The 12,643-nt window shown below is 41.6% G+C and overlaps 1 protein-coding gene across 1 annotated transcript in view; it reads right to left on the bottom strand.

Moving 5' to 3' along the window:
• Positions 1-7,079: 7,079 nt before the first annotated feature.
• Positions 7,080-12,643, bottom strand: part of UBE2N (ubiquitin conjugating enzyme E2 N) — a 53,552-nt gene continuing 47,988 nt past the window's right edge. The window contains exons 3-4 of the mRNA XM_068276804.1: positions 11,932-12,072; positions 7,080-8,197 (exon numbers count right to left, since the gene is read on the bottom strand). Coding sequence (XP_068132905.1) covers positions 8,157-8,197; positions 11,932-12,072 — 182 coding nt within the window. The 3' untranslated portion in view covers positions 7,080-8,156. The remainder of the gene's footprint in view (positions 8,198-11,931; positions 12,073-12,643) is intronic.

Raw genomic sequence — 12,643 nt, 5'->3', positions numbered from 1 at the left:
GTCCCCTGTCACATGGCGGCGATCCCCGGCCGCTGATTGGCCGGGGATCGCCGATCTGCCTTACGGCGCTGCTGCGCAGCAGCGCCGTACAATGTAAACAAAGCGGATTATTTCCGCTTGTGTTTACATTTAGCCTGCGAGCCGCCATCGGCGGCCCGCAGGCTATTCACGGAGCCCCCCGCCGTGATTTGACAGGAAGCAGCCGCTCGCGCGAGCGGCTGCTTCCTGATTAATCAGCCTGCAGCTGGCGACGCAGTACTGCGTCGCTGGTCCTGCAGCTGCCACTTTGCCGACGCACGGTATAAGCGTGCGGTCGGCAAGTGGTTAAAATGAATAATAAATGTAAAGCAAGCTTGTAAGGCTGCTCATGGTGGGAGGAACTCCCATCATACCTCAAGCTGTTCTCAGCAGGCCAAACTATGAGGGTATTATAAAACTGTACAGCTGTCACCAGAACAGGAGTTGAGGATAAATCAGCACCCAAATCCTTAGAAGAACTTTTCATATTCCACAATATGAAGACAGCAATAGGGAAAAAAATGAAAAATGGGTCAAATCCTTCTCTATGCTAAGAAGAAGTGGGAAAAGCCAAGACAGAATACTGGTCAGGCTGCGTACTGCTGTAGCTGCTCATAGAACTGAGCAAGTTTCCATGGCAATACCTCTCCTTACAACTCAGGTGACACAGCTGTCTTCCAATCACAGTCTATCAAAGTTAGTAGCTTTCAGATGAAACTTGCTTATTCCCTCTGCTCTCACTAAAGTCCTAAAAATATATTTTCTGTAACTCCCCATACGCCGGGAAATCGATAACAATGAGGGCAGTCTGACTGAAAGAGCAGTCTTTATAAATGGGTTATTTCATGTTAACTTACATATTAAGTTGTCACCATGCGTTTTCTTGGAATGCGCACATCAAGGAGCTTGCAAAAAGGAACAAATAGTATTCAGAAACGAAAGATCTGGGTTATGGTGTCCATACACGGTACAATAAAAACATTAAATTTTCCCGTTTATTTGACCAAAAGATCGAATGAAAATTGAAAAGAATTTCTTTTGATCAAGAAAAAAAGAATAGATTACCCCTTTTTTTCTATATAAATCTGATTGAACATGTTGGAAAAAAATCTTCTTTATATTTAATCTAATAGAATAATCGAAACAAAATTATCGAATTGAAAAAAGAAAAATGGTACCATGTATGGGCACCATTGAGGTGGTCACTAATGATCCAATCTTTTTCATCTAATTTTACCAAATCTATGTAGTAGAAGGGCAAATTGAATGAGTATGTTGAATGGATCATTTAGGCAGTTCCCTTGTGTAACATAGAAATGGTAAGATCGGATCATTAGTGGCCACCAGTATAAGGGCCCATTCGCACTTGTGTTTCAAATGTGGTCCACTGTCTGCCTGCACCACATACAAGCCCAGGGGAAGTGTAAAGTACTGTTGTCACTTGCAGTGGGGTTACACTGCTTGCAGCAGTGCAGGAGCATTTCCACTACAGCACACTCCTGTATGGCCTGTACACGTCACTCACCAGCCCAAAGTACACTTTTTTATGCATTCACATAGCAAAGAATGCACCTTGGATGTTAATGCAGTATCTATTAAAGTCATTTTATCACACTTCCAGCAAAGTGGTCTCTGGAAAGAGGTGCAAACGCTTCTTTACAATTCACCCACTAAAGCTACTTACAAGACACATCAAATAACATTTCTGATTAGCTGTTTTGGCTCGCTGGTAAGATAACAAGCAATGTTTCTGCCAGCTACACCATGGTAATAAGGCAAGTCAATTCTTGCAGCGGTCAAACAAGCTAGCCATAAAATAGGCTGGCAGGTGAGCAGGGAGTGATGGAGAAGAAAACATAAAAGCACCTATAACATGTCGGTCAACTTAATGTGCATCTTACATTGGCCTGACTACTTATTTTAGTGGGTGAAAGCGTTGGCCTATCAGTTTTTCCTCTGTAATCAGCTTTAACAATTAGCTAATATCTTGCGACTGGGAACTGCTAGTCACAGAAAAATGAATACCTAATTATTTATGGCACTGAATTTAAAACCAAGTTATATTAAACAAACTAAAATTAGATAGCTTCTCGTGTGCTGCGAAAATGGATATAGCTTTTTATTCAGTTTTTATCTGGTCTACTTGTAAGCTTATATAGGTAAATACATAAGATGGTCTTTTAGTGCAAAAAAGACAGCACGCAAAAACTATCCATAACTTAAAGGGACTCCGAGCAGTGCAGAAACTATGGAAAGATGCATATCATTTTAAAGCTCTCTTTCTGGCGACACCTAAATCGTCGCCCTACGCCTTTTAGTTTTCTCTATTTTGGGGATGAAAATCGCGGCCGCGGCAATTTCAATCGCAAAAATAGCGAAAACTAAAAAAGACGTAGGGCGGCGGTTTATATATCATTGTAAAGAGGAGAAAGAGAGCTTTAAAATGATATGCATCTTTCCATAGTTTCTGCACTGTTTGGAGTCCCTTTAAACATCAGTTTCAACAGATAACCATAGCTAGCAACACTTCTCCACCCTGGGAGGTTCAGTCCTGATTTCCCTGCTGTAGGTATAGAAATCTCAACTCTGCTCCACACAAAGCAGAGGTTGCACTGGAATATGGCTTCTTTCAGAGATAACAGTAGTGAAATATCCTCACGATGGGGTTTGAATAAAACTGACTTTTAGGGCCCGTTTCCACTTGTGCGGTGGGAATCGCCATGGGAAAAATGTGCATGCGAATTAGCATACGATTTCGCATGGATGACTGTGTATGCGAAGTTAACCATTGCAGTGCCTGTGTGCTTTTCCATTGTTAATATGCGAAATCGTATGCGAATCCGCATGAAAATTCGCATACCAAAACCGCATGCGAATTTCCTAATAAATACATTATATGCGATTCGCATAGCGGTATGCGAATTCTGATGGCTCTGCCATGCAGATTTTTTCTGCACAGAAAAACGCCCAGAAAACCTGACAAGTGGAAACAGTCCCATCCACTTGTATTGCCCATGCGAATTCGCGATAGTGGAAACGGGCCCTCAATCCTAAGCACTGATCAGAATAGCTGCACATGAAATAGCATTATATAAACGTAAAAGTCACAAAACTCCAAATGTTTAATTTTGAACATGTATGGTTCCTGTTTGCCAATATTACTCTTACTAGATACCTTGGAACCCTGTTTACAAAAGCTAAATAGCAAGCCAATTGTTCCCCAAAGGGATGTTCTGTCTGCCCCGAGATATGCTGCATTAGAGTACGGCTATAGTGTGGTGTGGTCACTGCAAGCCTCCAGTGGTCACCCAAAACCAAGAACTCACATTTCCAGACAGACTAAGGGCCCTTTTCCACTGCACAGCTGAATCGCAAATCGCTAGGGTTACATTTGCTTGTGGAATGTGAATCTGCTGCTCCCAATGACACCATATAGAGTATGGACGTTCCATTTTTTTCATCCATCACTTGTAACCAACAACAGGCTCAGGGCACAAGCACGCTGGGGATTGTGATTTCATCCATCTGAAAGAAGTATCCATTTGCTGGAATCTCCCTATTTCAGAAGGCAATGCCCAGCTAATGAGGCGAAAATCACCCATATGCTTCCAAGTACACCATTTCATGTACTGTATATAGGAGAGTGGGGAATTTAAAGTACCCCTGTACCGATGTTTTAAAGCCTAAAAAAAAAAAAAAAAAAGCACCACCACACAACTCACCTACTCCTGGATCACTATGCTGCCTTTTCCGCCTCGTTAGCTCTTCCATTTTTCCTCCGTGTCCCTAGTATCTGTTGGCATCTTCACTGCTATGGCAGGGACCCGGAAGTACTTCTGGGTGAGCGCCATAGCAGTGGAGATACCGACTGATAGAAGAGGACATGGCGGTGGAACGGGACAGCTGTCCGGGTGGAAAAGGCAGCGAAGGGTTCCAGGAGTAGGTGAGTGTGCGGCAGGGTTTTTTTTTTTTTTTTCAGCTCGTACAAGGGGGCGTGATCATGGAGGATAACTGCCATTTCCTCCCCGCCCATAATCTACATTCTAGTCAGAGGAAGATTTTGGCTGACTAGAATGGGGACCCCTGGGGATACTGAACTGAAAGAATGGTGCTGTGATGTGTCACAGCACCATTCACTCAAAGGCGCCTATGTCAATTAAACTCCTCCTAGGTTCAGGGGTACTTTAAGATGTAAACTGGTCCTATGTGCCTTCATATTGTTTACCATTAACATGTTATATGAGGCAGAAGAGGTTTAACTATTATTCAGCATCTCGGACAGCAAACTCCCATAACTTCTAACAAACTAATATATGAAGATGGAAGCTTACAGCTACTAAGGCAAGTTCTGAGCCAGGAGATTATAAAGAATACTCTAATGCTGGGTACACACTATGAGATTTACTGTCAGATTGTTTTCCAACATGTCCGATTTGCTTTCCGATCGATTTTCTATTAAAGTGAACAGAAATCGATCGGAAAATGCTCGGAAATCGATCAGAAAGCAGATCGAACATGTTGGAAATAATCGATCTGACAGAAAATCTCAGTGTGTACCCAGCATAACAGGAAGCTGCTCATGGCTAAAAGAAGAGCAGGATCCATTGCAGCACAGTTTTCTCCAGAGCATGTTTATTTTGTCTGTTTGTAGGGCAGGCTTTCACAAGACACTCTAGTAGAAAGAGGGAGAATTCTGGGTCATTCTGGAAGCTCCAGCCCACTAGCACAGGTTACCTGAAATTGTGATGGATTCCATTTATTTTGCATGCAAGAAAATAAGTTCAGGTGGATTCATGAAGATGATAGCACTACATAACGTGAAAGGGTTACAAAGACAAAATTACTCAAACTGGGTAAATCAAATTCAAGTGAGCTTCTTGAGTAATCTAAGATATTTAATCACTAATTCAAGTCATTTCCTGTGTTCAAAAGAGAAAAGGGAATATGCCTTGGTTTTAAGCCCATAAGGAATGAATTCATTCTTTTCCAGGGATCATTGTGTTAAAATCGAAATTAAGGGAAAGGAGATTGCCCAACTACAGATCCAGAGGTGTAAAAAGTGGTCTTCATTATTACACAGATCTCATCATTACCATATTGCTAACTTACTGGGGTTATCCAGACTTGTTTTCTTTTTGTTAAGATACAAGATATCACTAGATGAAGGAACACAAAGGACAGGATGAAGCAACAGAGAAATGCAGTCATCCATAGTTGGGACGTTGGAAAAACTCTAAACTATTTTTTTCCTTGATCTTATAGTAAGATTGCATCTCTGTTTTCTTCAAAGCCAAGGAACACACTGACAGAAATGTGTTCATCTAAAACACCCAAATACAACTTGATAAGTGCAGTTAGTGGAAAGGGAAAGAACTACAAAGTGGGGATACCAAGCATCTCAGTTAGCACATGATCCAGCACACAACCTCCACGGTCCTCTTGCTCGGCAGATAGATCATATGCGCCATACCATCGTCTTTCCACACCCCTACATAGCAACAGAACACTTTTCTAACCAGCAAGCTAGCAACATGTCTGTACAGCCTTAGTCCCATCTCTTCTGGGCAACAGTCAAAAATTCCATCATCCCAGGGGACACCAGTGAGGGAAGACCAGAGTGAATACATCTATTTTCAGCATCCCCTCCTTTGGATCACTTTTTGAGCTTCCGGTCATGCTGTGGCTGTTTGAGGGCATATGTGGAAGCACATCAGGAGAAGGGAAAGAGACACTCAATCCTGTAACAGACTATTGGCTGGCCAGAATAGGAGCGAAAGTGGCAGTCTCTCGCTCCTCACACTATCTCGCTGCAGCAGTCACATGCTGTACAATGCAGTCGGGTGAGGGAGGCTGCAAATAGGTTTTTCCACTCTGGTCTGCCCTCACTGGCATCCCCTATGATAATGGACTCTTCCTCAGGGCGAGGCAGTCATTGTCTTCTCGGGGCTCCGTTCTGCACGTACATGTTACAAATCACACACAGCACGGTAATATTTGCTGAGTCCTGTACTACACTTGTTACAGGATTCATTATGAGGTTTGCCAAAATACAATTAGTTTTATAGTTGCCCTTTAATGTTCAGTAGACTTCCAATATCTGAAGGAGGGAAGACATCTGCTGACTGTGAAAAGCAAACTTTGGTCAGCAGCCAACTGATTCACAAGAAGCATGAGAGATGCAATCTATATCATATATCTATGTCAGACTGGAACAACCCGATCTAAACATTTACATACCTACATTGAAGAGCATCCACAGCTATATTTACCAGGGCTGTGGAGTCTAGAAGGAGTAATATTTGGGTACCTGGAGTCAGAGGTTTCCTAAACTGAGTTGTTGGATGATTTTTGTACCAACTCCACAACCCTGTTAAGTAACTATTAGACTAAGAAGTCAGAGCTGAGGAGTCTGGTACCATGTACCTGGAGTGGTTTCATGGAGGAGTCGGAGGATTTCTGTACAGCCCTGGTATTTACTAAATAAAGGATTGTGATACTTTAATCCAGAGGAAGGTGAAGTCAAAAGGGTAAAAGCTCTCCCTGACTACATCAATAGTACAGATAGACTCAAGTTCAACTGGATGTACACATGGCTTTTTCAGCCTAGATAACTATGTACCTTACCAGTGGTTAAAAACTGACATGTTCATTTATGTAACTTGAAAAGTAAACACTTGTTCATTATAAATGCACCATGATGCCCAGTTTAGGGCATGCATCAAGATCACTTTACACACCTTCAGTCATCTACTTGGACAACCTTGTTTGCTTTAGTTTAGGTTTGGATGGAGTGCTGCTTGGTGTAAGGTTGCACTGAATTAAATGCTGGAGCTGACCCATCGAAGCTACCTGAATCAGCAGTGAAAGGACTTCTTCGGTTACTCAAAAAGTTCAGTGGAATTTAGTCTACTTCCACAAGACATACCAATACCTAGATAAACAAGGACCTTCATAGACAGCCCCAAGTATTATTACATGTCATCTGATCAACAGTAATTTGCAGAAATCTGAATTAAGAAAATTCTAGAAACACAAATACATTTGAAAACACCATACAAGGATACATTTTAAATTCTGTTTAATTTTCATGTTTAATACCCATAAAAGCAAATGTGTTTTTACAGTCATCCCACATTGAACCTTGTTCATCAGACTGCTTGGGTTTAAGGTTTCTTCCTACTGTACACTCAATTCTTGAAAAAGTGGGTTGCAAATGAAGAAGTGACGTACTTCCGTAACAAGGAACAGTTCTTCAGTGCCCTAAACAGTTGAAACTGCTGTAAAATTCACATTTCAACACAGCTCCCAATCTGAGACCGTTTAGCAAATGACTGTTGGACTGTTAGGCCAGGGTAATTAGAGCATCAAACAACTAACAACATTTTCAGCCCAACAACAGAATATGGATCCATTTTGCCACACATCCTATTCACACATTTAATTTTTTTTTCTCAAGTCCGTATGTATTACAGGAAAAACACAAGGAAAACTGTACAAAGGCAAAAGAAGAATAACAAAAAAATATTTTACTAAAACATAAGATTTACAGATTTTCAAGACAAGCCATAACAAAATGGTCACAAGCTTTGAATGGTTTAACACTCGAAAAAGAGGAAAAGTTAGTGATGTATTTAATAAGGGGCTCATCAGAGTTATAATTTATTCCACTGTGTCGTTTGTGAAGCTTGCTTGTATACAGTAGCAAACTATGGGGCCAGTATATTAATGACAGTTTAGCTGCTTTCAAACATTATATTAGAGTAGTAAAAAAAGGAGGTACCCATTTGTTAAAATGGGAAAGAAATACGACACTGCAACAAACCTAGACTACTTCCATTCACAGTGCTCACGCTGAAACCATGATGCTAAGAGATACAGAGGTCTGGCCACCTCCTGAATGGTATGGAACATGCGGATGATAATCTATAGCCTCTGCTCATGCGGTACAACAGTGAATTAGGACAAGACATGAGATCTGCTATTGTGCACTTAATCACCAAAGACTGACCATGTCTGGGCTTTTTATTCTGTATTTTTTTTTTTTTTTTAAGACTGTGTCCATTGAACGCAAAGAAAAATAAGGAAGAAATCTTGACAGAACAGAAGAAGTGATGCACACTTGGGAGATCATGAGGAGTTTAAAGATTATTGTTGGCGTATAGCCTAGTCCACGCTCTGGCTGCAAAGGAGAAGGGGAAACCAAGAAGGAGAATTAATGTGTTGTAACATATTTTATCTAAGTGCAGCTGGCTTAAAGCCCTGCTCCAGGCACAAATGCTTTCCTAGGTCAGTGTAGCCACTCCATTGCAAAGCTTGTGTACCTGCAATAAGCCAACTTAAATAAATTGCATTTGAAGCATCTAGTCATGAGCCCAGATGCTGGCCACTTCTTGCATGATATACTGTGATTGCTAAACACTGCAATCTTCTCAGTGATTGAGGCTGTGCCGTCACTATCGTAGACTGAACAGTGGGATGAAATCACACAGCAGCAGTCGCACACACAGAAACTGATCATGGGTACTTGGTGCTTTTGGTAATTCCATCAAACTTTTAACACAGTTATTAGCTGAGGAAACCTAGTTTTACAGAAGGAGATCACATTTGCACATTACCTAGCTGTAAGATGGTGTTTTTAGATCTGTGCCTGGAGAAGGGATTTATATGCCTGTACAGTGCATGCATGAAACCAAACAAAAAAACCTTGAGGTGTATGAGTCCACTTTCCATCACTCTGGTTAATACCTTCTTTTGAATGAACACCCTCTATCATTTTGTTTTTATTTAAAATACTGCATACCTCACCCGAGGATAAACTACCCAAGGTAGGCACAGTGGTATGTTCATGCTAGATCCACGTACCTCTGTGTGTTCTCATTCCTCTCACTATCCATAAATACGCCTTGAAAATTTTGATGTCAAACTTTCAGACCGGAAGGGGCAGGCTTGCTGCAATGGCAAAACACTACAATGTCTCCTGCGTGTGGAAAAGTAATACAATGATCACCAATAATCTATGAATGGTCCCATCGGGCTATGCATGGTGAATAGACCTCCTTTCATTCTCCACCGGGGCCATTCATAGATTATTGGTGATCGTTGTATTACTTTTCAACACGCAGGAGACATTGTAATGTTTTGCCTTGCCTTTGTCGTGCGGAGTTGGATCAGTCCACATTTGTCTCCAACAGCTTTTCCAGCACCGCTGTGACTTTACTATTGTTTTGTTAGGCTTGCTGCAATGATCCCTCCTGTCACACTTCCATTCCCACCTCTTAAGGGGGGTGGATGGTGTGTGGCAATGGAGGAAAAGGAAGGGTGATGGGGGAAAGCGCAGCAAGCCTGACTTACTCTCTGAAAAAACTTTAGCCAAAAGTGGAATTTTTCAAGAAGGCTTTATGGAGACCAGAAGGAATGAGGAGAGGAACAGACAACACACAGACGTATGTGGATCCAGCAAAAACAAACCTCTGTGCTTACCTTGGGTAGCTTTGCTTTCATCTGATCTCCAGAGAAAATGTACTTTACCCCACCTCCAACCACTAAGCTGCCGGTCTTGAATTTGTTTAAAACTTAAATCAGCATGTCCCATTCTAAATCTAGCATAGCCACAAGTACACCCTCATAATGGATCCACAACTTGTGGGTGTTCTATGCAGGGGTCCCCAGCCCACTGCTGGTCTGTGGGCTATTTCATGCAGGTCCACGGGTCTGGCCTCTTCTCTCTATTTTCAGCAGAGTGTCAGACGGTGGTGGCTCTCATTACAGCTGTGCTACCCCATCCACTGTACAGCCCAATGCTGACAGACGGTGGGAGCGGTACAAGTACGGTGCAGCACTGGTAATGCTGTAATGAGAGAACAGCACCACCTTATGACACTCTTCAATTTTCTTTCAGTAGCGAATCATGCCAGACCAGCGGTGGTAAGGCTAAACAGGGGGCACATCTAGCTACCTAGCCTGGGATGGGGCAACACAACACTGGGGCACATCTAGCTACCTAATCTTGGGGGGGGGCACATCTAGCTGATGGCACATCTAGCTATCTAGCCTGGGAGGGGGCTACATAACACTGGGAAAAATCTAGCTACATACAGTGCTGCCCATAATTATTCATACTCCTGGCAAATTTTGACTTAGTTACTTTTACTTAAAGGGGTTCTTTCGCGAAAAAAGTAGGCAGTTAAAAAATGTGACAGATGACAGGTTTTGGGCCAGTCCATCTTTTTAAGGGGGATTCTCAGGGCTTTCTTTGTTTTCAACAGCATTTCCTGAACAGCAGTTTAACTGCCAAAATAGCAAGATACCAGCCGGCCTCCCTAATCACTTGCACACTATTATGTCAGTTAGATTTTGCAACTGTTGTTCAGGAAATGCTGTTGAAAACAAAGAAAGCCCTGAGAATCCCCCTTAAAAAGATGGACTTGCCCAAAACCTGTCATCTGTCACATTTTTTAACTGCCTACTTTTTTCGTGAAATAACCCCTTTAACCAGCAAATAATTTTTGGACGGGAAATTACATAGTGGTCTCTCAAAAGATAATAAGACTATGTACTAGAGGCATTCTAGTGTGGAAAAAAAAAAAAAAAACATTTCTCAGCTTCTATCTACATTTTAGCAAAAAGTGTCCAGTCCAAAATTATTCATACCCTTCACAAACTGTCACAGCCTGTGGGAAAATCCTAAGTTCTATACCATTCCAAATAGTCCAAGCTGCTCTAAAGCATCCTAATTACCCTGATTAATTGGGAACAGCTGTTTTAATCAACTCAACAGGTGAAAAACGTTTCGCCCGCTATGCGTACGTTTTTACGCATTCCTGCTATTATTATTATTATTTAGTATTTATATAGCGCCGACATATTACGCAGCGCTGTACAGTATATACATATCTTGTCACTAACTGTCCCTCAAAGGAGCTCACAATCTAATCCCTACCATTGCCATATGTCTATATTATGTAGTGTAAGTACTGTAGTCTAGGGCCAATTTTTAGAGGGAGCCAATTAACTTATCTGTATGTTTTTGGAATGTGGGAGGAAACCGGAGTGCCCGGAGGAAACCCACGCAGACACGGAGAGACCATACAAACTCTTTGCAGATAGTGCCCTGGCTGGGATTCGAACCAGGGACCCAGCGCTGCAAGGCGAGAGAGCTAACCACTACGCCACCGTGCAGCTATTGCAGACATCAACAAGTACATTTTTGCGCGTTACGGTTGTAATGCGTAAAATTTTACGCATTACACCCCTAACTCTTAAAAATGTACTTGTTTATGTCTGCAATAGCTTCCTGCACCAGCAGGGATGCGTAAAAACGTACGCATGGCGGCCGGCCGACTCCCAGTCGGCAAAAAAAAAAACTAGCTGGCAGCGGGGGACCAGAGGAGCCATGAGTGACTGCGAGGGCACAGGATGGCTGCAGGGGGCTGGTAGATGCCCCAGGTAAGTAAAACTCATTTTTTGTTTACAGTTAAGGTTCCCTTTAACCTGGGTCAAGGGGGGGGGGGGGAGCGGTTTCCCTACATAACACTGGGGGCACATCTAGCTATCTATACTTAAGGGTGCTACCTAATACTGGGGGATCCTCTGTGCCCATGTGAGGTTGTTTTGAGGCCTAATAGTTTTCCATGTGCCCGCACCATAGCCCGTTCCCTGTCCAATTTGCTGTATCCAATTGTGAATGCAATTGTTCAGGACCGATTGTTTTTATACAATAAAAGCTGAATATTTTGATTGAAAATATAATCATTCACTTAAATTTGTACTGTTCATGGCCACTAAGTTTAAATCCAAACATACAATTAAACAGTTAAAGAACACTAAGAATCTAACGGATAAACTAGCATGAAAGGTCTACTAGAAAGTCTAGCATGTAAATCTTGAAACAGACATTTCCTTGTCTTAATATACCTGTCTCTATAGCTTGGGCTTCATTTGTCTTCCACTGCTCAGCTACATCATTTGCTAATGGATCATCTGGATTGGGTGCGCTTAACAAAGCCTGAATTGATAGAAGCACTGTACGGATCTGCAGAGCTGGAGACCATTTATCTGGAGACAGAGGAGAAGAGAGCATTTAATATACCACGCAGGGAAAGATATGGCTGTCATACACCAAATACTCACACTGTTGTGTGGTCAGTACAAATATATGAATGCACACTACTGTATCCTGTACAGGAATATGCTTCCAAAACAAGCTTACAGATATAATCTATTACAGTTTAATATCTCACCAAATACTCATTTAAAAACTTAGACTTGCAAAGCCATGCAAAAAGAACAACATTACATAACACTAAAGGTGGCCACAAACCATTATATATATATATATATATATATATATATATTTATATTGTTAGTTATTTTCATGTCAAGAATTAATCATTTTTTTCTGATTGTAACATTTCAAAACATCTGGCCAATGAACCACACACCTGTGTTAACATGTTCCCCAATTATGAAAAAAAAACTGAATTGCTTGGTTCTATTCATCAAGAAATTGGAAAAGACAATCTTCCCTACACCATTCAAAATTTCATAAAAATTGATCCGAAATATCTACCACTCCCGATCATCTCTTATCAGGGGAACTAAAAAAAAAAAAAAAAAAAAAGAAAGG

Source organism: Hyperolius riggenbachi, chromosome 3 (genome assembly GCF_040937935.1).
Source record: "Hyperolius riggenbachi isolate aHypRig1 chromosome 3, aHypRig1.pri, whole genome shotgun sequence".
In the NCBI taxonomy this organism is placed as follows: domain Eukaryota; kingdom Metazoa; phylum Chordata; class Amphibia; order Anura; family Hyperoliidae; genus Hyperolius; species Hyperolius riggenbachi.
Note: the sequence above shows the minus strand (reverse complement) of the source record. Positions and strands in the feature narration are given on the sequence as shown.